General features: G+C 37.9%; 1 protein-coding gene across 1 annotated transcript in view; it reads left to right on the top strand.

Moving 5' to 3' along the window:
- GALNT16 (polypeptide N-acetylgalactosaminyltransferase 16) overlaps positions 1-25,476 on the top strand; it is a 185,048-nt gene that overhangs the window by 51,997 nt on the left and 107,575 nt on the right. Inside the window, exon 2 of the mRNA XM_015823874.1 lies at positions 22,160-22,295. Within this exon, the coding sequence (XP_015679360.1) occupies positions 22,160-22,295 (136 nt within the window). The remainder of the gene's footprint in view (positions 1-22,159; positions 22,296-25,476) is intronic.

The following is a 25,476-nucleotide window of genomic DNA, read 5'->3' as shown; positions in this document are numbered from 1 at the left end:
TGGATTGGATTGGATTGGGTTGGGTTGGGTTGGGTTGGATTGCATTGCATTGTATTGCATTGCATTGCATTGCATTGCATGCTGGGCATCGCACAATATTTTTGTGCTTCTAATGTGTCTTCTGTCCACTCTTTCAAGGAGGAGAATAATCTTAAAACTAGAGTGATGTTCCTTTCAAATAAATGCAAGCTATATATCTCATACTGAAGACATCTATGTGTTAAGCTACAGCTTTCATAATTTGCAGCCAGCTAAGACATGTTAACTAAGACATTTGAGCAATTGTATTCTAAAAGAGGGAAGACTGTGGTAAATCAAATTCATATATAGGCATATCCAAAAATCTAATAAGACTGTATTTCAATAGACCACATTCAAATCAAGCATGATATAATATAGCTGTCATGGAGTGAAATGCATTTCCTATTTTTATGTAAATGCAGATATACTATGCGTCATGCAAACTTTTGGTATATAGAATATATGCATTGCACAGCTGCTGGAAAATTGATGTGTGTTGCCTTCTACATAAACATATGATTATATTTGCATAATAATATATTTTAAAAGATAGAAAACAAAGAAAAGAACTATTTATCTTTGAGATGGCAGTATATGCTATAGAATGAAATTAGTTCCTGAACACAAGATAAAGTAACTTGAGAGTTTCACAGTAACAAGATTATGACAAAATCAACGTGTTTAAGCTGCATGAAGTGCTTTCTGCACTCATCCTAACTGTCCTCCAAAATTTGACATCCACGCATTTACGTTTACCAACCTTAGATAGATAAATAGAAAGACAGGCAGGCAGGTAGACAGGCAGACAGACAGACAGTGACAAGGATCTAAGATACATATCTTCTCCTCTTTGGAGTAGCGTTCCCTTACGATTCACATGTTCCCAACTCTGTTGGCCATCCAAAGGGACAGGAAAGTCTGATTTCTCTCCCTTCCTCCTACCCAGGCATGGGGACAGATAATTGGATGAACCCGTTCTGAAATTGCTTTGAATTGGAATATGTTCAATTTAACCTCGCTTATTCTATTTCGGTTCCCCTCTTTTTATAGTTTTAAATGTTATGTAAGCCTCCCAGAATAACCATTCGTCAATTGGTCACCTAAATAATCTAAACAGAATAACCAATAAATAATAGACAGTAAAGACATAACATGTATAAAAATAAGACCCACAAAGATTAGTAATAACACAAGGGGAGGATAGAATGGCTATGGAGGATACCATTTATTCTTCCCTAACAACTTACAGTTTATTCATTTCCTTAATGATATCCTAATTCTTTGGCCACAGAGAATCCATACTGATGCAAAAGAACATAGATGGAATAACTAAGAGATTAAGTTGGTCATTCTGAACACAGAAAAAAACTGCTGTAGAGCAAAACACTGCAGAAGGATAGAAAAATATTAGCCAAAGAGTCAGAAGTAATATTTTTGGCAGTGAAGGGTTTGCAATTAAACGTACTGCTTAAGATAAAAGCTATTTTCAACTCTTGGTGTATGAATCGCTTCAGAGTGTTATTAACATTGAGTGTCTCTTTCTGAGTGTCATAAACACAGGAAACCCCCCCCCCCCAGCAAAAGTAGAAAGTAAGGCAGAGCTACAATAGTGGACAAAATTGTAGAAACCTTTTGGGAAAAGTGTACAGTAGAAATGCCACCTTTGGTTAAGTTTCCACCAATTTTTCTTCTAATTCCTTTATAACTGTAGCCTTGTTCACTTAATAATACTATTTTACATTGCTTTCTGGGCAACCAGTCAACTCTTTGCACCATTACTTTAATTTTATTACATTTTACAAGCTCACTAAATGAAAGAAAAAAAACCCCAACCAACTTGATAGCGATCACACAACACACTGACAAATGTCCTCCTCTCAGCTTCAACACATGACATCAAGAACTGAATCCTACTGTGATCTGATTGGCTCATTGCCAAAACAAGATGACACCCGTTTGGCTCTCTAAACACTCATGCTCATTGGCTACAATCAGATGAAGGAAAGCTACCTGATATCAATCTAAGCAAGTTGTGCTTCCTTTTTCTGGTTATTTGGCTATAATTTTCATAGAATACAGTACAGATAATTGAACAAACTATGTTGCATTACATTCTTGATTAAACTATCTTTCCATTATATATAATTTTATGGTACTACTCCCCCCCAAAAGTGGTGTTATTAGCCATCAAAACTCAAAAATACACTTTTGGCCACTACTGTATTCCTGCCAGAAGCTTCTGTCTCCAAAATGGGTAGGACTGGGACAGCAAATTTACATTCACTGAATTTAATGAATTGAATTAATGCCTACTAATTAAAATTAATTTCCTGTAAAATTCATGTGTAAATCCATACAATACATTTAACAGCAATTCTATGCCTCAAGCAGAAATTTACAGACAAAAATGCACACATTTATTCTTCTCTCTCACCAACCAATAGAAACAGCTAAGAACAACAATAAAAAAGGATGGAGATGACCCATGTAGAAGAGGTAACTGCACAGAGAATGTAAAACAGAGAAAAGAACATTGGAGGAGAACATAGGGCTCCAGGATTGAGTTGTAGGAGTTTTCAAAGCTTGTCCAAACATTTCACTTACTTACCTAAATGGGGGACAAAATATCTGCAATTGAAAAACCAGGCTCAGAGAATTCCTACAACCCAACAGAGAAATAAGTCCCTTATTTGGCCAATATGCCCTTATGAAAGGGCCAAGCATATTGTCCAAGCAACATTTAATCTTCAAAGAAATTTGTACTTTTCAGCAACAGATCTGCAGTCTTTCTTCCTCATTCTTTTGTTTGCACAGCATCTTATACTCTGACTGGTGAAGGTAAGGTAAGGGCTTCCTAATGCTATTCATGGAAGGGCTTCCTAATGCTATTCATTATTCATAGAATTTATAACACTGCATAGGATTGCAGCCCGAGTACCTTAACATAATCAGTTGGGTTTAGGGGTTGGATTGTCATTTAGAGCCCAGATGGTTGTGTTAATCACAGCTGGATTGTTGTTGTTTTTTAAACCTTGCCTATATTTTATTTCTACTATTGGTTTTGATTTTTAACTGTGTGAGTTGCCCATTGACACTATGGTGAGATGGATGGCCATATAAATCAAACAAAACAATAAGTAAATAAGTACATATTTTTCCCATTCCATTCAATCATATCCAATTCTTGGAGACTGGTCAATCCCTGCAGTTTTCTTGGCAAGGTTTTTCTGAAGTGATTTGCCCTTGCCTCCTTCCTAGGGCTGAGAGAAAGTAACTGACCCAAGCTCATCCAGCTAACTTTGGGCCTAAGGCAGGACTAGAACTCACAGTCTCCTGGTTTCTAGCCTGATGCCTTAACCACTGCAACAAACAAACAAAAACTTGCTTTTTTAAAGAATAAAAACCAGTGAACTCAAGGAGACTTTAATGAAAAGGTATTACAAGACTGTTCCATCAACTAATACCCTTGCTGAATGAAGTTACTTAAGGTTGTTTTTGTGCTAATCTTTTCTGAATTACAGTACTTGTGTCTATTGTTGCCACTTATTATTTGTGTCAGAAATGTTAATAGCACATTTCCAATCATTTTTTATTGTCATTTGTTTACTGTGGGCACAACGGCACACATCAAAAATGAAATTTAGTTGCCTGCTCTCAAAGTGAAACACATACATGACACACACCTAAACATACATACTATGTATTATCCTAGCATTTAACAGCCATTTCTTCCTCCTAATGATGAGATTGAGGTTGACTTCTAAGTGAACATTTAATCCTAAATAACACACTCACAAACACCAGCTAATTTTCATGTGGCATTATAGGAAACTCTCTGGGCTACAATTCTTCTTACATTCTTTCTATCAAAAAGTGCTTTTTAGATATCGATTTTCAGAGAGATATTATATGCTGTTAATTCATTTCTTTGCATGTGCCCAATGGACTGGGTTTAAACCCCGCTTTGGTTATAATGCAGAAACTGGCTGAGGTGTCATTTTTAATGGTGATTAATGTAAGCGAGATAGGAAAGAAAACCTGTCATTCAGAAGATCTCGAGGGTAATCAGGCCTCAGCAGCAGTGAAGAATGGTTAATGAAAAGAGAAAAGACAGGGCTTGTTCAGTCAGCAAGTTTAGGCACAGAATATGGCAGAATAAGGTGGAATTCTATTGACCCTAAAATGGGAAAATGCTGTATTGGAACAAATGGCTAGATCAGCAATTTGGAATAAAAAATGATGTTTGTCAATAGTGATTGGAACTTGTGGGTGAAAAAGGGAAGGTGTATGTGGTCCAGTGATGAAGCAATGTTTTGCAACAAGGAACGTGTTTACAAATTATAGGTTTGTTTATGTGTTGTGAATGTGGGAGTGTGAGAGAATGCAGAAGACTAGAGAAAAATGGGCATCTTCCACGGAACAGAATACAAATAATTCCCCATATTGGATTCAAAGTTTTTTTTAAAAAAATTCCCAATAGTCTCTAAGCATCCTTTAGCATTTCTTTTCTTGTATAGCTGGTCACTAAAAAAAATTAGGCGGTTGGGATAGAAAGGCTACATCAGTTGAAACAGCTGGCTGTTTTTTTTTGTTGGTTTCCATGGTAACATCTTCTATTTCTTTTGGCAGGGCACGTAGTCTGAAGTAATTGAATAAAGCAAACACTATTCTTTTGGACAAAGAAAATGCTTGGCAAAATTAGTATTTGTGTGTGTGTCTATACATGCTAATTCTATAGGGAGAAATATAAGCTGAAGCGGTGATTTTTTTTGTTCCACCCAAAACACTTTTCTTTGGGCACAGCAAATATATTTCATTTGTAGCTCCCAGTATATTTTCTAAAGCAATGTTAGTCTTACTTTTGAAATACTTTTCTATTTTTTTTAGCTTTATTAAACTCTAGATGGAAGTTTGCACTTGATTTCTAGAATATTTATTCTTCAGTAGCCTAATTTACATTGGAAATTGTTATCAAGAAATCTTAAAACAAAGGATTAAGAAAACCCTTGGTGTTTTACAATGATTTTCATTAATAGATTTTGAAGGACTTTTTTTTAAAAAAAATCTCTTTACTGTGGTCTGACAAACACTCCAAAGAAGCACTTAATCTATTTGGTTGTGTACAAAAGAACCAATCAATGGCATTTTAAATGTTTTTTTGTGTATGTAAGTTTATAGTTGCTTTTTTAGAGCACACCCTCTCAAAGTGAAATATGTTACTAGCATAATAAATTAAAAGACCTCAGTTTGTAAATAATGGAAGGGGAGAAAAAATATTTTGGCATACAAGCCTATAAGCAATTTAGCACATTAGTCAAAAACAATTCTAAAATAAAGAGTTACAAACTTTATTTAATGAAAGTGGCTGGATTCATGCATTCTGCTAAACCATGATTTATTTAACAATAGTTTGTTGAATGCCATAATTATGCTAAACCATAAACCAGAAGTGCATAACTTTTTCAGGCTGAATTGCCCATTATATAGCTTGTCAGGAATTATTCTCCCCCCCAAATACCGGTAGATGGGGTCAGGCCAGAGATTTAAATGGGGCACGAGAAAACATAGGTTTACTGCAGTATAATTTGCATTAAAATGTAATTTAATTAGTTGAATATAATTAATACGATCATACATAACTTTCCATTTTATCTAATTAATTTTTGGAGAAGCAATGGAGACTGATCAAAAAATCATATGAATCTCAAGGAACTCACACCTAGCATCTCTTCCATAAATAGAGTAGAATAGAATAGAATTCTTTATTGGCCAAGTGTGATCGGACAAGGAATTTGTCTCCAGTGCATAAGCTCTCAGTGTACATACAAGCAACAAGTGATAAATCATGATTATAATCATAAAAAACATTCATCATAAATCATAAGATACAATACTCAGTGATGGTCACAGGATACTAAATAAGCAATCAACGTAAATCATACTAGGATACTAAATAAAATAATTAATAAATAATTACAAGCAACAAAGTTACAGTCACAAGAAGATAAGGAATAAGTAATAGAAAAGATGAGAAGGATAATACTGTAGTAATACAGCCCTACTAGGTAGTTTGACAGTGTTGTGGGAATTAGTTGTTTAGCAGAATGATGGCACGGGGGGGGGGGAACTGTCCTTCTGTGTAGTTGTTTTGGTTTGCAAAAACTGCAGGGACTGATCTATACATCTTGTTAATCCAACAGAAGAAACATTATGACACAGCAGACTGTATATACATGCGTATAAATAAACCCATCTGTGGATAAACCGACCCTCAAATTTTTAATCAAACCACCATGAAAATGCATTACCCATGGATAAACTGACCCATTTCTCATGATATTTTGATTAAAATTTGAGGATATGTTTAGCCATGGATGGGTTTATACTTAAGTATATATTTTAAAATATATACCTACTTGCGGATAAGGTCATCAATGGATAAGCTGAACCCAATTGTTTGGGTGTATTTTACCATCTAGAATTCTTGCTTCAACACAAGTATATATAAATCCAGCTACCGTGGACCTAGCAGTTTCTATAAGGTCATAGAAAGAGTAAATCCACCTCAAATTTCAGCTGTGGACAGGCATGATCATGTAACTAAAGATAGATATTTATATCAACTGTTTAGGATTTAGCATTCATAACACCACTTTGAATTAGGCTTTGAAGTATGTCAGCATCTGATTGCATAAGTGCACAATTGGTCCAGATTTCTTTTCTTCCACCAGCATCTGGATACCCTTATTTTGCACCATCTGAACTAGTTTAAATTTGATTTGAAGGGTTTTATCATACACATGCTGAATAGGGTTCTAAATAAGGTTGCTATGAAATAGCTAAGCTGATAAAAATGATTCCTGGCTATTGTGATCAGCTGAGTTTTCCCAACATCTACAAGAGCACTTTCAAGCTGCATGCCTGATCTTTAGCAAGAATGTAAAAATGTAAAACGTCTTCTACTATCCAGTTTAAGTAACTTTCCAAATACAACCTACATCTTTCAACTTGTTTACCCTCATACGTACCAGTACAACAGTTTCAGAAGCCCCATAATTTCTCTGAACAAGTAGGTTCAAAGAAGAAAGACAAAGCTGCAAGTCATCCATGTAATGAAGGAATCACAGTCCAAAGGTGTGAATAACGTCTTTCAATAGCTTCATACAGAAGTTGCAGAATATATAATGGAAAGAAAGCCATCCATGCCACCTGCTGTAATGGAAGTATCAGAACCAATGTGCTCCCCAAATCCAAAGGAGTGAATCCAGACAGAAGAATATTGTGGTAATCAGTATCAAATACTGCAGAAAGACCCACCCGAACCAGGAGGCTCACATCCTGGGCACTTGGCTACTCATGCAAAATGTAAATTGGGAGAAGGCCGAGAAGATATTATACTTCTATTTTCACAGAGGGTTTTAGAGGTGATAAATCTTGGATGGACGCAGGCACTCTTCTCATGGTATAGGGTTTCCTGCCTGAGCAGGGGGTTGGACTAGAAGACCTCCAAGGTCCCTTCCAACTCTGTCATTCTATTATTCTGTTAGAAAGCAGCTTAACTGTGGAGGGGAGACATGCCTAAATCAAAATGTTCCTAATTACAAAAAGTGAAATATTAAAGCACCTTAGATGTTTCAATCAATCTGAGTAGATAAGTCCAATCATAACAGCAATTGCTGTGCATCAATAATAATAATGATGATGAAAAAAATGTTCCAAAGGAAATGATCAATCTTTATGCGTTCTCTGCTCCCCACTCTTCTTCTGCACTAGCAGGCAGTCTCTACTTTGTTCTGGAGCTGCAAAGATAAAAGATTTTGTGGGATGAAAGTAATAAGAAACTTAGGCTGTACAAAATTGGTTTTCATATATTTCCTCTAATTGTCCCATAGCCATAAATATTTGCTATGTGCTAAGCCTCACATATTGTACTGTGAAATGTTTATGGCCTAGGAGGAAACATCATTTTTTCTTTTGTGGAATATCATGCCCGCTAGCTGTAACAAAAGAGAAAGGCAGCTACAATGAATTAATTTGGATTCATTATGTTTGTAGACTCAGTTGAAGCTTTGCTTTCCAGAGAACACTTTTGTTTTAAAAAAAATCCCTAATATTAGTATGCTTATAACCCTATTTGCATCACAAAGGGAAGGTTAGGGTTAAAAAAACGATGGCTTATCCCAGTTCTTTTCACATTATATTTTCTCATACTTCCTTGCACACCGTAGGCTTTTATTCCAAATGTTACCCATTAATTAGTGATTAGAATGATCACTTAACATTTTCAAATCTTTGACAAAACAGTGGTAAAGAGCTACCTATTATTATAAGTGGCTTCCTATGGGAAGATACATGTGCAAAACAAATGGATCAAGAGAGTCACAGAATACAAATACTGAGTTTGATTTATTTCATAAATAAAGTCTTAGGAATATATATATCAGGTCAGCCATCTAAATCAGTTTGACTTGGTTTTGAAAGAACATTCATATACCATACAGAGCAAAAAACAAGATTTACTCATGAAGCGTTTCTGAAACTGAAACAAAGAAAGAGAAAGAAGGTTATTTCACATAACTTTTCTTTTTTTAAAAAAAGTGGGGAGTTGAGAGAAGCATATACAGTGAAACATTTGCATTATCATTATCATTTGTATATTCACAAGTTATCCCATGTTACAGCTCCCGAATAGGTACCAACTGTTACAAAGTGGATACCAGTATTTACACTGAAAAGCTGAAATTCTATAATTGTGTAGAAAAAATATTGATGCGTGTGAAAATTGTGATAAGTGCATGTAATATTCCAAGACTCAATTGCATCTCACATTTCAAAACTTGGCAGTCTGACTTTTGTTTGCTTGCTTGCACTTTCATATGGATTAATGAGTGTCTGTGTTTAGGCTAGAGGCTCCCCACTCCTGGTCCCCAGACCCCCAACAGCCATAAAAAAATCCTTTCTCTTCAATTTTCTTTATATTATTATCGTTTATTTATATTTAAAGCAAATATACATTCAAGAAAATAATCTACTCCAGTAGACAAAGATACCTTGATCTATTTTTGCAGGTAAATACATAAATATGTATTTTCTCATCTTTCTTTCCTTTTGAAAAAAAATCTGCCCGTTGTCTGATCTGAGTCAAACCAATAGTTCTTGAATGATATGCTTTCTCCTTATTTTGTTGTTTAGAGATGTTCTTTAGAGAACAGTAACAAATGGGATGGGGAGTGGGGTGGGAAGAAAATGAGATGCTGAAAAAATGTAAACAGAAAGCAGTCTTTGATCCATGATTCTGAAATACAAATGACAAGAGGATGTTATCATGTTATTAATCTTATAATAATAATAATAATAATAATAATAATAATAATAATAATAATAATAATAATAATAATAATAATAATAATAATAATAATAATAATAATAAAGTTGGAAGGAACCTTGGAGGTCATCTAGTCCAACTCCCTGCTCAGGCAGGAAACCCTATACCATTTCGGACAAATGGCTGTCCAGTCTCTTCTTAAAAACTTCCAGTGTTGGAGCATTCACCGCTTCTGGAGGAGGTTGTTCCAATGGTTAATTGTTCTAACTGTCAGGAAGTTTCTCCTTAGTTCTAGGTTGCTTCTCTCCTTGATTAGTTTCCACCCATTGCTTCTTGTCCTGCCTTCAGGCGCCTTGGAAAATAGCTTGACTCCCTCTTTTTTGTGGCAGCCCCTGAGATATTGGAACATTGCTATCATGTCCCCCCTCATCCTTCTCTTCATTAAACTAGACATACCCAATTCCAGCAGCCGTTCCTTATATGCTTTAGCCTCCAATCCCCTTCTATGGACCTTCCTTTCTCTAGCTAGGAGAAACTACAATGAAAAGATATTAATGGGTTGTGCACTTGTAGAGGCTAAGGAACTACTCAACTGATTCCCAAGCATTAACCTTCAGACTCTTGTTAAATGTGTTTCTTATTATTATTTTTTTGTGTATATTCTTACCTTGCGCAGATACTGCCTCTCAACTTGTACCTCTTTTGGTTTCACAGTTGTGGACTCTGCTAAGTGTATTTGCCATCACTGAAGTGTCAAGACTGTTGTCTTGGGCAGCAAGATGATAAACCATGAGGTTTTTAAAAAAACTTATTATGCTGATGTAAAGATAATCTCTCCTTCTCTTTGCTATATTTTTTATTTGAAAATGCTTCTGTCTTTAACAAAGTCGTAAATCACTAAGGAACTAATGTCCTGCATGTGTGCTGATAGAATTCAGTGGGAGGCAAATTCACAATACATGCTGACAACTCCTCCAGTTTTATTCAGAGGAAATTTTTATTTTAAAATACTGCATGATAGGGAAAGAAAACTAGCTAAATGTGAAAAACAGTATTTGGGGACCAAATACAAAAAAGAAAAGAAAAGAAGCTGGGCTTTCTTAGTTATTTAGCAGAAAGAATATTGATAAGCACAGATAAGAACAGATAAGAACAGATAATGAAATTGCTGTGTTGAGTCCCAATAAACTGAATAATCTGTACGAAATAGAGGCAAATGAAAGCCTTATCAGGGACTGGGATAGAGGCCTTTTTGAAAAGGTCTACTTCTGGAGCAGGAAATCCAGAGAAATCTCATGGTGGTATTAAAACTGCATGGTGTTGTGCTTAAGTAAGATGTGGAAAATCTCAAACCATGTTCAGGGTTCAGTCCCTCAACTGGCATTCCTTAGGTAATAAAATGGATTATACTCTAATAGTACTTTGTATTTCTTTCCAATAAAAGTTGTTTCCATTCTATTTTGTCCTCTTGTAACTCATACAGTCACTTCCTAGATGCTCTGTTTTCTCCTTCCTCGGAGCAGAATTGAACCGCTTCTTGATTCAGATGGATTTAATTTGTAGAGGATCCTACAACAGCAGCAGATAGATGAGATTTGACTTCCTTTCACTTGGTGCCTCATATCTGATGTGATACAATTGTCATTTTATTTACCTGTATAGTCTTTTCTAGCTTGCATATTCATGGGTATAAACCATCTCAAAATGAGAATGCAGTTCATTTAAAAACAGTTATGTTTTTTTAAAAAAACAAGTAATTTGCTCATAAAAATATGTTAAAAAACATATATCCTTTACAAACTTATCACAGGGAACTGTATGAAAATAACAGGTAAAATGCAGAGGGGCCAGATGAAACAGAGAAATCATAAGATGGTATCAAAAGCTTATGAAATCTGATGCCAGATCTATCTCAATAGGTTCATAGGTAGCAGCACCATGGAGTACTTGGATTGAGAAGGGTCGATAAAGAAGCAAACTTGACAAGCTTGGTGATAAGCTTAGGGCAATTGTCCTTATATGCTACATAAAGCAATCTGACACTCTCAGGGTCAAAGCAGTGATCCACTGCAGTTGAAGCTAAAATTTAAGTTGGATTCCCACTGTTGGTGCAAGGGCAACAGTTTTGCTCTAATGAAAGCACCTGTACCTTTAAAGCAAATTGGATGCAGGCTCTTTAACCACAAGGTTAAATATAAGATTGCAGTTTAGATAAGCTCAGATGTAATACTAGAATCACTGTAATGTGATTCTTTCATTCTTTTAGATGTGTTAACTCCTTTGTGTGTGACCAGTCAGAGAGAGATTTAGACTTCTTTGTTGACAAGAGTCCAGCTGCCTCCCACTTCCAATTTATCTGGCAGGGTTCCCTCAGATTCTTTTTTTAGGGAAGCCTTTCAATGTTCCCACTCTCCTAATTGTCACCAGATACATACATTTTGTTATATTTTATTAAATAACGTTCATGTCATGTCAAGCGCTCACAATTCTGAAGCAGACTCAGTGTCAAATTATCTTCAGGCCATCTCTCTTCAGAGGTTGCCCCCAAATATCCCATTTGTATTGTTTGTTTGTTTTTTGGTCTCAGGACATTGTAGCAATACACACACACACACACACACACACACACACACACACACACACACATACCGTACATACATACACACACACACACACACACATAACTTTTTATCCTATTTTCTGCCCCTTTTCTTTCCAGATAATGGATTGTATTCATCATGACCTGGTCTAGCTAAAACTCCCGAGGAAGGCACATTTTGACTTAAATGCTTTCAAGGAAGGTGGCAGACAGTAGCAAGCAAGACCTATTTCTTGGCAAATCAAACAATAATCAGCACCTTGGAGAGTGCATTTCACAGATTGTGGGCTAGGTCTGTTTTAACTAGAAGCATTTCTGCTTTAGCTGTGGGTATAGATAACTGAGACTTTAACAAGGATCCTGTAGCTTTGCTCTTCTTGTTGCTGTGGCCATTTTGAAAGCCTCAGAGTTTTTGCATAGTGGAGGCTCACAAGAAGCCACTGGGGGATTGATCCTGCAGATCAGGCTTCACATTGCATGTTATTATGTGACAGCATTCAGTCCCATGGACCTGCACATTATAGTTGAGCTAGTTTCTCACTGATTTAAGAATCTGGAATTCTAGATGACAACAGATTCCAACTAGCTATAATTTGGTCAGGTAGCATGTAAAGGAGAGATTGGTTCAAACCCATTTTATGTAACTGGTTTTCCTAGAATTACTAATTTGGAACAAATTTGCTTTTCTGTGTTGGCTTCATTTGAAGTATTGGTATTCCCATTGGTTTAATTTAAGGGTTTAACCTGTAAGGTTATTATTAAAGGCTCTTAGTTATGCTTCATATACAGTATGTAAAGTGAAGTGCTTAGATAAGCAAGTTATGCCTCCTTCCAACCCTGTCCCATATTCAATTATCTATCTCAACTTACCAAAAACCTGAAACAAGCAAAAGCCTTATCTATGCCAAATGTTATGCTACTAAATGATAATAACAGTGCAGTATCAAGGCTATCATATTTGGACTATAAAACTCCAGCTGACCACTAGATGGCAACAAATAGTCATCCCAACTTAGTGAATTGCAGATGTGTTCCTCCCTCCCAAACTGTGGGAATAGCAGAATGTTTTATTAAACCAGTGGTTCTCAACCTTTTTAATGCCGCGACCCCAACCGGTCATAAGTCAAGGATTAAACCGGTTGTAAGTCGAGGACTAAACCGGTCGTAAGTCGAGGACTAAACCGGTCGTAAGTCGAGGACTATCCAACCGGTCGTAAGTCGAGGACTTTCCCTGCCCGGGAGCGCCGCGCATGCCTGGTTCCGCGTAGCTGGCAAGCGGCAGAGATGGAGCAGGCCGACCACCAGCTGGCCCAGCCCAAGGGAGGTAAGGCACCTGCCGGAAAAGGGGGAAAAATGGCGGACAAAAAAAATGGCGGACAAAAAATGGCGGACAGCCTTGCTTGGCGACCCCCGTGAAATGGTCGATCGACCCCAAATGGGGTCCCGACCCACAGGTTGAGAACCACTGTATTAAACATTTAAAACAATGTTAAGTCTAAAATATAAGGATGATTATTTTGTTGCAAATTTGCTGTGAAATCACATCATCTAATGTGGATAAGCATTGTAACAGACTTTAAATTAGTTACATGTCTTGGGAGATGAGTTCACACATAAAGTTGAGCCAAGTTTTTGGAAGCTATAGTTTAATGAACAAGCTGAAGCTGTCTGTCTGCCATAAAATACCAAGCCATTAGCAGACAAATAATATGACTAAGTAGCTGACTGACAATTATGCTAACCATCCCTCCTCCCCATTACTTTGTGTCCTAATGTTATACAGTTTGTATATCAATTAATGGTGCAAATTGCTTAACAATTCCATGACTGTTCCAACAATTTTTTATATTCTATTTGTATTCTTTTATTGGAAGGAAAAACCATATTTGAGAAGGAAAAACCATGACTGAATCTCCTGACACTTTTTAAAAGTCATTAAAACAGTCTTATTAAGGAGGGAGTTTTATCAAAATCACACAACAAGCTGAGATTTGCCCATCTGGATAGAGGAAAGGAACAGAAAGCAGGTACTAAATAGTACCTAGCAAATTATGAATGCATGGAGATTGTGATTAGGACTTTACTGTAGAGGAAGTGTTCAACTGGCACATCCCATTTTCTAGAGCATTGTCAGTGTCAATTGCATCATTGTCCTGCTGGTGCTTTTAAATTTTAAAAAATGACAGGAGATCCAATTATAGATCTTCCCTATCATATCTAGTTTGGGACTCAGAAATCACAAATGAAATTATAAGCATTGATGTTTGAAAATCATGATAAACTCTAAGATTCTGGAGGCAGAATCACAGAAAAAGCTTGAGAATGGTAAACTGATTTTTTCCTGTCTGTCACTTCCACATTTTAAAGAGATTAGTACAGAATGTTATATACAGTAGGCAGGTCTTTCATTCTAGGTGTCAGTTGTGTAGAAGACAGCTTCAGATCCTGGCCCATAACCTAGCTCCTCCTAGCAGCAATACTCTTCTTATCTCTGATGTTTTACAAAGTCAAGGAACATTAAAGGATCTTCTCAAGTTACCTTTCCTATCTCAATGGGCTGCTACCAGTTCTGTCCATCTGTCAATGAAGGACCACCCCCAACTCTCATGTAGACATTATATTCAACTTTGGGATTATCTGTCCTGTCAGGAAGCTGCCCAAATTTATTTATTTATTAAACAAATTTATATAGTCACCCAACTCACAAATAGGTGACTCTGGGGGACTTACAACATTAAAAAAAATCCACCATATAAGAAAAGTGAGTAAGAAAAACCACCCCACTCTCCATGGTAGCAACCAATCACATCAATCATGGTAGCAACCAATCACATCAACCACTTGATAGGCTCCATCTCCATTCATCGTCCTCAGGACAAAATCACATTTTTAGATCCTTTTTAAAGAGCAATAGGGTGGGGGCCAATGATATCTCAGGGGGAATGGTGTTCCATAAAGAAGGGACCATCACTGAGACTCATGACATGCCCTGCCTTTCCATCCTAGTGGGCTAGGTGGATGAAATAGGGAAGAAGTCATCCTTTTAATAGCTTGGCCCCAATAAAGGAGATAACCAGTATCTTGAATTGTACATGGAAGCAGATTGGAAGCCAGAGCAGTTCCTGCAGAAGAGATGACACATGTATAAGTCTAGGCTTTTATGTTAATTATATTAATGTTAATTTTAAATGTCAATGTTCATTTTATTGTCCGAGATCCTATACTGAGTGTTCTCTTACAAACATTTTATGAAATCAGAGACAGGGTAGCGAGAAAAAACGTTTCTCTGGTTGTGACACCCACATGTGTGGAATACAACAGTAAGGAGGAAGGGGAGATAACAGGAAGGAAGTAGAAATTATGGGTGATGAAAGAACTATGCAGATGCTAATAGTGTCCTCAAAATACCTTGCTCATCATGCTTGGCAGCACCAAGAAGAAAAAGTCCATCAATTCTACACTTCCCAGAGCTGTTTTTCTGTTGAGTGAGGTCTTATTTTCCAGCTGGAAACTGGATTTGAAGCAACTTAGAATTATGAACAGACCAAGAGTATGTGTTCATGCTTCATTTACCAATTAACCTATGGTTTAACATTATATGACGGTGTCTTGGGTTTCTTTGCTCCCTATCTCTTTTACTGAAGGAGAAATACTTGGTTCCAATTGCTTTTGTTTGCAACCAGCTAGAATAAACTATGGCTGTTTTTCCATTATTTGCCTGAATAAGGTCAGAGCAAACTGTGCGTTGTGAATCTGGCTTGTCTGAATAAACTACAATTAAAACTAAAAGCATTTCTAGTAGACATAGAAACCAACTCTTGTTAGCAAAGGACATAATAACACAGGAATAGAAGAGAAGGGAGAAGGTTTGCATATACAGTATGAAACAATGGGTTTAGTACTGTATTTGAATGAGTTGAAAGCCTATTGCTTCTTCCTGCTGTGGTCAATTAATAATGTCTGTGCCATAATGTCTTTAGACACTGTATTGCTCAATATAAATTGATGGAAGACAGTGGAAAGTGAAGAAACTATTGAAGGCAATCGTTAAAAGGCAGGTTTTAATTTGCATTCCAGTAACATGAGCAGACAGTGAAAGAACTTCTGACTATGCAATATTTGTGGGTCACAAGACAGGGCAAACAGAAAGATCACAGAAGAGTTCAGTCAGCTGAAATAATTGCAGATTCATAACAAGTATTGGATGGCCATCTTGTATGACCCATGGTGGTGCAGTGGTTAGAATGCAGTATTGCAAGCTAATTCTGCTGACTGCCAGAGGTTTGATTCTCACCGGCTCAAGGTTAATTCAGCCTTCCATCCTTCCGGGGTTGGTAAAATGAGGATCTAGATCAGGGGTGTCAACCTCGCAACGTCACGTGACATGTCATGACGTATCGTGACTTTTTTCCCATTGCCGGCAATGGGGTGGGCGTGGTTTTGCTATGATGCATCCGGCCCATGGGCCGGCAGTTTGATACCCCTGATCTAGATTGTTAGGGGCAATATGCTGACTCTATAAACCACTTAGAGACGGCTGTAAAGCACTGTGAATTGGTATATAGGTCTAAGCCAGGGGTCTTCAAACTTGGCCCTTTTATGACTTGTGGACTTCAACTCCCAGAATTCCTCAGCCAGGCATGCTGGCTGAGGAATTCTGGGAGTTGAAGTCCACGAGTCATAAAAGGGCCAAGTTTGAAGACCCCTGGTCTAAGCACTATTGCTATTGCTATTATGTTTTCCTGAGTATGGTGCCTTTTCCAGGGAAATTAGCCACTCAGGACCTTTTTATGAGAAGATATTCTTTTAGGAACTGGATTATTCAAGCCTCCATAACTTGTTCCTCTTGGATATGTTGGAACTACAGCCCTTATCAAGGCCAGACATGCCTTGAAGTAAGACCTGAACTAAAAAATAATAAATGAAACAGGAGAAAAGCAGGCTAACAGCTAAGAGAACAAATTGATAGCCCTGTTTGCTCTAGAGCCACAGTTCATAGAGTCAAGGAGAAAGCTAAGATAATTTTTTTTCTTGGAGATCAGATAAAAGGCAAAAGTAGTAAAAAGCATACTCTGTCAGATAAAAACGCTAAAACATCTCCCAATACCTTGAAATGGAATATTTTCAGATATTGGAGAGTCAATGAGAATCAGATACAACAAATGAATTAGGATATTTTTGCCTCAAATTTCTATTAAGCCCTTTTAATTTACTTGATAGCATTTCTGTATGAATACAATTGGATAATGCTCCACAATCCCATTTTTTCTGTTCTGTTCAATTGTGTCTGATTCTCAGAGACTGTCTGGACAAGCCCCTGCACTTTTCTTGGCAAGGTTTTTCAGGAATGATTTGTCATTGCCTCCTTCCTGGGACTGAGAGAGAATGACTGGCCCAGGTAGCTTTGTGCCTAAAACTAGCTAGAACTCAGAATCTCCCAGTTTCTAGACTGATGCCTTAACCACTACACACTAGACTGGCCTGTGCATACCACCATGAACAAAAAACAGAAAATTAATAACTTAAAGCCTCTTCTATCATCATTGTAATGCTAACTCTACCAGGGAGATGGGCGATTAAGAATTTTGACACATAAAATAAATAACTGATAAAAATCCAGGAAATAGCTTGTAAAAAGCCATCTTCAGACTCCTCTGTTTTCAGTCAAAAGAACTATGACCACAGGAAATTTGCTATGAAAGTCCCTATGTAAACATTGGTTGTTTAGATGCCATCAAGTCATTTTCAACTCCTAGTGATCACAGAGATTTTTTTCCCATGACAATCTGTCACTAACCTGCTTTACCAGGTCTCCCAATGGTGCACTCATCATCACTATAACTGATGTCATCCATCTTGATGCTAGTCATCTTCTTTTTCTCTTATCTTCCACCTTTTCTAACGTTAGAGCCTTTTCTAAAGAGCTGAATCTTCACATAATATGATTGAAGTAAGATAATTTGAGCCTAGTTATTTATGTCTTAAGTGAGAACTCTGGATCATTTTGTTTGGTGATCCATCAGTTTGTTTTTTTGGGTGTTCATGATATTCTGAGGAGACTTTTCCAACACCAAAGTTCAAATACTCTTCCTATCCGGCCCAATTTTCACTTTAACATAGGGTTATCAAGAATATCATGGCTTGCATGGTTCTGATCTTTGCAGGTTTAGACACATCGTAGCATTTGAATTTCTTTTCCAAGGTTTTAATAGCTGCTTTACCAAATGGTGACCTGTGGTGTATTTCTTAACTGCTTATTCCTTTATGTTTGATGGTTGATTCTGAAAGGCAGAAGTTATATACCATTTCAATATTTTCATTGCCGGTTCTAAAGTTGGTTGTTATCGGAAGATAAATTAATTTTAAACTGAAATTCTCATCATAATTCTGTCCCTTTCATTTCGATAAATCTCATTAAAGAAGGTTTTGTGAGAAGCTTGCTTACGAGACATATTTTCAGTTTGGAGCAGCTGCCTAAACTTGACACTCACACAATGTTAAGGCAATATAAAACCTGTCTTAACTATTATTTTGATACAACAATACTTGAACAATTCTTGGGCTTTTTCTTCACTAGTCACTCATCACATCTTCTAGAATCACTCAACCATAAGAATAATGAAGATTATTAGGCTTCATACAATCTGCAGAAACAAATATATTCCATGGCAGATTTGAATATATTGCCATGCATGTGGCAGTCAATCAAACTGCCATTGTCAGATGGTTTTCCTAACCTCCCTCCCATGCATTTTTCTTTGAGACCCACGCTTTAGAGTACAAAACTATGGAGAGGGCTTGTATAAAGATTTTTTTGGGGGGGGGGCTACATTGACAGCCTTTATCAGCTGTGAAAGGAAAATGCTTTCTGCAAAAAAAATAAATATTTAATTATTTTGCCTCTGGCATTTCCAAAGATCAGGAAGGAAGGCCAGCAAATGTTTGCAGATAAAACCGTATACAGGCATTGATATGTTTGTCAACTTGTCCAATACCTTTTTTTAAAACTGACGATAATTGTTTCAGACATTTGAAAAGAAGAAAAGGCTAAAATGTCAAAGGTAATCAGTTCAATTCTAGGGTATTTCTCAAATGTAATTCTATATAAGTTCATCCATCTTAAATAGGTATCATCTTAGATATTTTTCATTTATCAGCTGTTTTTCTACTTGAAATTCTAACCTTTTCTGATAACTTATTTTTAATCAATTTGCTGCTAGTAATAGTTTTCAGGAAATGGTTTATACAGTCTTCCTCACAAAATTGTAGTTTTCTTTGCAAGTAGTCTTCAGCTAATAACCATTCAATCAGCATCTGTTCAAAGTTACAACACTGCTGAACGAGGAGACCTACAGCTGGTAGTTGAACTTGTGACTATCATAGTATCCCCATGGTCATGTGATTGTGATTCAGGTGCTTGGCAACTTGCTTGCAATTAAGATGGCCTCAGCATCCCATAGTCATGTGATCACCATTGGCGACCTTCACAGCTTCCAACAAGAAAAGTCAATGGGGAAATTGCCAGGAGAGAGCAAATGGTGATCATGTGATGTCATGCTTACCAACCACATACAGGATTTGTCTAATGACTGCAACTGGAACTTCTGAAATTGCAATCATTGGTTGGTGTGGTCACATGACATTGCATTTTATGGCTGTATCACTTAGTAACAGAGTTCCCTGTCCCAATTACCATTGTTAACCAATGACTACCTGTATTTCCACTGTATTAAAAAGGATAAAAGCTGTGCACACTATTTACACCAGTTTTCATTTTGCATTCTTATGTATAGTTGGCAGGACCTACACTAAAGTCAATTGGGCAAGAGTCATTCAGAAAACAGCTTATTTTAAATGTTTTAAAACAAAAAGGAAGATTGCAATAAAGCTGGAAAAAAAGATATGGATTTTCTATATGGTTTGTTGAATCACCATAGGATGCATTTTCCCTGGCTATTCATTAGGAAACTTTTCTTAAATCTACTTTCACTCTTTGAATAAGTTCTGGATAGATATTAACAACAAGCTCAACAATTACTATCTTCAACCATTTTAACAAACATTGCTCATCATTAATATGTTCTAGTGTCTCTCAGTAAAGCTGCACATCCCTATATTGCAGTGATGGCGAACCTTTTAGAGACTGAGTGCCCAAATTGCAACCCAAACCCCACTTATGTATTGTCGGGTGCCGGGTGGGCGTGGCCCATTTGGTGGGCGTGGCTGCGGTGATAACGGCAGACTGGGTGGGGCTAAAAAGTTCAATCAATCAATTCCAACTTTCGAGATCTTTTTTTTCCCTGCGAGAAGTTGAAATTGATTGATTGAACCTTTTTTTTTTTGCACACAGCGGCAGAGGCCTAAAGCAAAAAGGTTTTATAAAACCTAACTGAAGGCCTAGACCTGGGGCGACGGTGCATGTGCCCATAGAGAGGGCTCTGCGTGCCACCTGTGGCACGCGTGCCATAGGTTTGCCACTACGGCTATATTGCATCTAACCATCTTATCCTAACAATGTGGTTCATTTCAACATAGAGGAGATGAAAGTAGTTATTGTATTGACAGAAGGATGATAATGAAGCAGTGATGAAGGAAGAGGAATGCATACTGCATCATATATCTGTTGGACTGTAAATTGTGAAGCAAGCACTTCCTTTTCTTTGAACAGATTTAGTAGACTTTTGACAATTATCCTTTCAGGTCAAAATAGTTGACCAGGTAAGATGATTCTACATTAACCTTTAATGCTCCTTAGATGTAATGGGCCATATTTCTTAGAATTCATTCTTGGCTGAAGTTGATGTTGGTTAGGAATTTAGGAAGAAAAAGCCATCTATGTGGCAGCACCTAGCTGACCATGACTTTTTAAAAAACATTAAGTAGGATAGTATTTGGATGGGAGATCACAAAGGCCATTGATTGGACCAGAAAATTGAAAAAAAAAACACCCTTCTGGATAGAAAAAGACATACTAGTTCCATATTGTTGCTAAAAAGCGTCCAGAGATATAAGTTGTATATATCATTCAAAATATAGGTGTATACCCTAAACCAGTGGTTCTCAACCTGTGGGTCGGGACCCCATTTGGGGTCAATTGGCCATTTCACGGGGGTCACCAAGCAAGGCTGTCCGCCATTTTTTTTGTCCGCCATTTTTTTTGTCCACCATTTTTTCCCCTTTTCCGGCGGGTGCCTTACCTCCCTTGGGCTGGGCCAGCTGGTGGTCGGCCTGCTCCGTCTCTGCCACTTGCCAGCTACGCCTCGGCAGGCGCAGGGGGCGGAACCACGCATGCGCTGCGCTCCCGGGCAGGGAAAGTCCTCGACTTACGACCGGTTGGGTAGTCCTCGACTTACGACCGGTTTAGTCCTCGACTTACGACCGGTTTAGTCCTCAACTTACGACCGGTTTAGTCCTCGACTTATGACCGGTTGGGGTCGCGGCATTAAAAAGGTTGAGAACCACTGCCCTAAACTGAAGTATGCAATATTTTAAATGTATTACTGTGAAGTTGAGCCCACTGAAAACCGATTTGGTTGTAGGAATTAAGGCAATGGTCTAGAAACTGAGAGACTGTAAGTTCTAGTCCTGCCTTAGGCACAAAGCTAGCTGGGTGACCTTGAGCCATTTGCTTCTCTCAGCCCCAGGAAGCAGGCAATGGCAAACCACTTCCAAAAACCTTACCAAGAAAACTGCAGGGACTTGTCCAGGCAGTCACCAGGTTTTAGAACTGATTCAAAGGGGGAAAAAAGGAGGCCTACTAAAATAAAAGAATATAAGTATACAAAAATTTTGACAAGAATAGAAGGAAACATAGTCTTAATTTCTTCTGCATGAGCACAATCGATTAGCCAGTGATTGGGTTGGCAAAATAAATTTCCGTGCCTCATTTTTTCCCAAAATAAAACTTTGCACGTATTACTTTGAAAATCTGTTTCTGGCTCTCAATAGAGCATCAGGTTGTCACTTTACTTGTATCCTAAAAGCAGGACTTTTTTTTGTCATAGAACGTTCAGAACGGAGTTCCGGCACCTTTTTTGGATGGAACCTTGTAGGGTAGGCAAGGCGGGTTGTATGATGTGTGTGAGTTCTGGCACCTTTTTTTTCTTCAAAAAAAGCACTGCCTAAAAGGCTTCTCCTTTATAGGACTAACTTTTAACTCTGTCTCTCTCTCCAGGCATCCAAGCCACCACAAGCTGAGAAAAATGGCTTAAGAGGATTTGATGAAAAGGCCTACGTATCCTCAAAGCTGCTGAAGGCGGGAGAAGACCCTTATCGGCAACATGCTTTCAATCAGTTGGAGAGTGACAAACTGAGTAGTGACCGGCCCATTAGAGACACTAGACATTACAGGTACTGTAGTACAGATGAGTATGGATTGTAATCAATACTTTGTACCATGGAGTCTCTGTGACTTAAATTTTGGGCCATTTTAATTTTGAAAGATGGAAAAATATCTGTGTCCCACCAGAGAAAGGACTTCTCATCCTTAATGCAGGCTGTTTTATTTATTTTAACATCTGGATATAGTTAATGTAAGCATGTCATAGATTAGAAGATGGAAACATTATTTAACATTTAAGCAAATCTCTAGAAATATGATAATGTAATGAATTGGGCCAGATGGTTATGTATATTTAGTTTCTATTAAGGATCCTATTAAATAGTAACTAGTAAAAAGCCAAGTAATGAGCTTTTCTACACAATGCAAATATGCTCTGACAATACCATTATTTTTCTGCCCTGTCCCTATGTTGTTGCCTTCATCTCAGCTCCAGTCCCTGAGTGAAATAAACCAAACTTATCTTTAATTGGATCAGCAATAGAAATGTATTACAGTATCTTTTTTTATTTTGATATGGTCCAATGGTAAACTCAAGGTGCATATACAATCTGCAGGCTTTGTCATTTATCATTTTGGAGGAAAATCAGGTGATTGGCAGTAACTGGAAACAGAAGCAATATAGGCAGGGTAGGAACTGACAGTGGAGATGCCCAATTTCATGCCAGTATAGCAGGGGTCCCCAACCCCTGGTCCCCAGCCTGGTATTGGCTCACAGCCCGTTTGGAACCAGGCCGCACAAGTGGTAGGTGAGCATGCGAAGTTCCATTTGCTCATGCACAGAAGTAAGTTGCATGTGTGAAACCATCCCTGCCGCTGCCACCACCACCTGATGTCGCCACTGCCGGACAGCGGCGCTGCTGCAGTATAGTTTTCTGCTGACTCAAGAAAGGATGACAAACTCTGGAGAAAGGGTCAAGGAATTGTAATTGCCTGAACAGTTTATCTAATCTTTCTTCCTGGAATTGTAGTTTACCAGCTATATAATATATATAAAAAAATCTCTGCTGTTGTTTTTTAAAGAGCTAATCTAAAATCATGGTGACTCTTCTATTCTTTTGCTTTATAAGAAAGATTTTTCAATATTTTTAGCCAAAGAAAGAACAGCCCATAAAATGACTGAAACTCTCTAGAAAAGGAAAACCATTTTTAAAATGTGCCCTGAGGTAACAAAATTTCTGCCTCATCACAATTAAGCAATCCAGCTTTACAATTGTAAATGATAAATCATCAGAAGTTTCTAACTTCTGAGCTGAAACAAGGGCTGTTGGTCTTTTCTCGCTGGCCCTTTACTCGTGGCTCAAACACGGAAACTTCATCTCCTCCCAGCCTGTGAATAAAACAGGCTTACATTACCTTATGAATTTTTAGCAACGTGAAGCCTTACCTGAAGGTTTGGCACAGTATACCCTTTGTGTATCTCAGCCCTGGACTAGTCAAGTGAGGCTGTTATCCCAGGGTCTGGAGGCTATGAGAATGGGGGGAACAAACTCAGGCTCATCCTTGGGAAAACGGAATGTCTGTGTCTATTTAGACCACCCAGTCTCAGAGACTTTCTATCTTTATTTCTGAATTGGACTGTACTTCCCCTGACAGAATTGGTGTATGATTTGGGGAGTTTCCTGGATCACTGTTCCTGCTTGAGGAACAGGTGGCAGCTCCCTTATTCTGAAGATCTCAACAGGAATGCCATCCTGCCTTGTTCTTTTATTTGAGCTCATCTGCAAGTTTCCTGATCTCATCAGCAGAGGGAGGCAGATCCAGGGCATACAAGATTGGCAGCTGTAAGACATCATGGTCAATTGTGGACAGGCTATTGAGTAAATTGGGAAAATGTTCAGCTCAGTGGTTTTTCAGTCTTTCCTGGTCTTCGGTCAGGTTCGACCCATTCAATGAGAGCAAGGGGAGCATCCAGATTTAGAAAGATCATAAAACTGACTTTATAGCACTGAAGGACTCTGTGGTGGTACACACACCTGCACAATGTTCCACCTTCTCTGCTTTCCTGTGCTGCCAGCCTTACTTGCAGTGCTGTGTGTGCTTTGGACTGTGGGTACTTAAACTTGTCTTTCTTTGAGACAGATGATGGATCATTCTGCCAGTCTGCCTAGGCCTTGTTCTTGACCTGGAGGGCTGCTGAAATGGTTTTGTGGTTTTCATCAAACCGGTCTGGATGGACCCAGGTTTTCAGTCCAAGTATAGTTGTTGCAGTCTGTGTGATGACATCTTTAAATTGTGCCCACTTTTCACAACAGGTTTCTAGAAGTGGTAAATTGCTGGAGTGTCTTATGGCCTGGGCCTGGGTAGTTTCTGCCCATCATGTATAATGGGTTGTAGTTGGCATGCTTTGGGTCCCATCAATTAAATGATGGATCTTCTCTGACTCTGTGCCTGCAGTCTGGAACAGCCTTCTCCCAGACATTGGTATGGCACCTATTTGGCCCTTGTTTACATAGACTCTAAAAATCAGGTGTTTCCCTCCAGGCCTTGGCAGACCTTTAATGGGAATGCTTTATATTTGGGGTGTACACTTTATTGTCTTTCTGACATTTATTGCTCATTTTTGTTATATTGTTTTGAACTCTTTCTAATACTATATACCACCCCCAGTTGTTATGGAACCAGTCAGCTTTAGACAATTAACAAAAGTGCAAAACAAAGAATCGCTTCCTAAAATGCAACTGACTGAAGTTATTTTGGATCAGCCATGGGGCTAACAATAATCCAAAAAGGTAGGTCCTCGTACCAATAATTTTGCAACAAATTCTTAGGAATTATTTTTCTGCAACATCTCTGTTTATCATACAACTTTGTCACAGGGGGAGTCTCCTTTGAGCTCTTGTTTCAGCTGTGACAGCATCAGAGAATTCCTCAGAACATCTAGGCTACCTCAGAATTAATTCAAATTATACTTTGGATTCTATATTCACAGCATAGCTACATAGCCAGACATTTTCCCTTTTTATAGAGTTTGCTGCCATAGATTGTGCTCAAATTGGAGACCATTTATAAGTTCTAGTCTAGCCTTAGGCATGAAAAATCAGCTGGGTGACTTTGTGGGCCAGCTGCTCATTTCACAGTTGTTGTTATGAGGAGAATAGGAGGAATAATAAATACTGGCATATTTGCTACCTTAACTTGTATATGAAAAGGAGGATTAAACAAAACCAGTTGCCCATTCTTGCAGGTTGG

This window comes from Protobothrops mucrosquamatus, unplaced genomic scaffold (genome assembly GCF_001527695.2).
Source record: "Protobothrops mucrosquamatus isolate PMUCROS unplaced genomic scaffold, P.Mucros_1.0 scaffold2021, whole genome shotgun sequence".
Taxonomy (NCBI): domain Eukaryota; kingdom Metazoa; phylum Chordata; class Lepidosauria; order Squamata; family Viperidae; genus Protobothrops; species Protobothrops mucrosquamatus.
The sequence above is the reverse complement of the archived record's forward strand: the minus strand, read 5'-3'. Positions and strand labels throughout refer to the sequence as shown.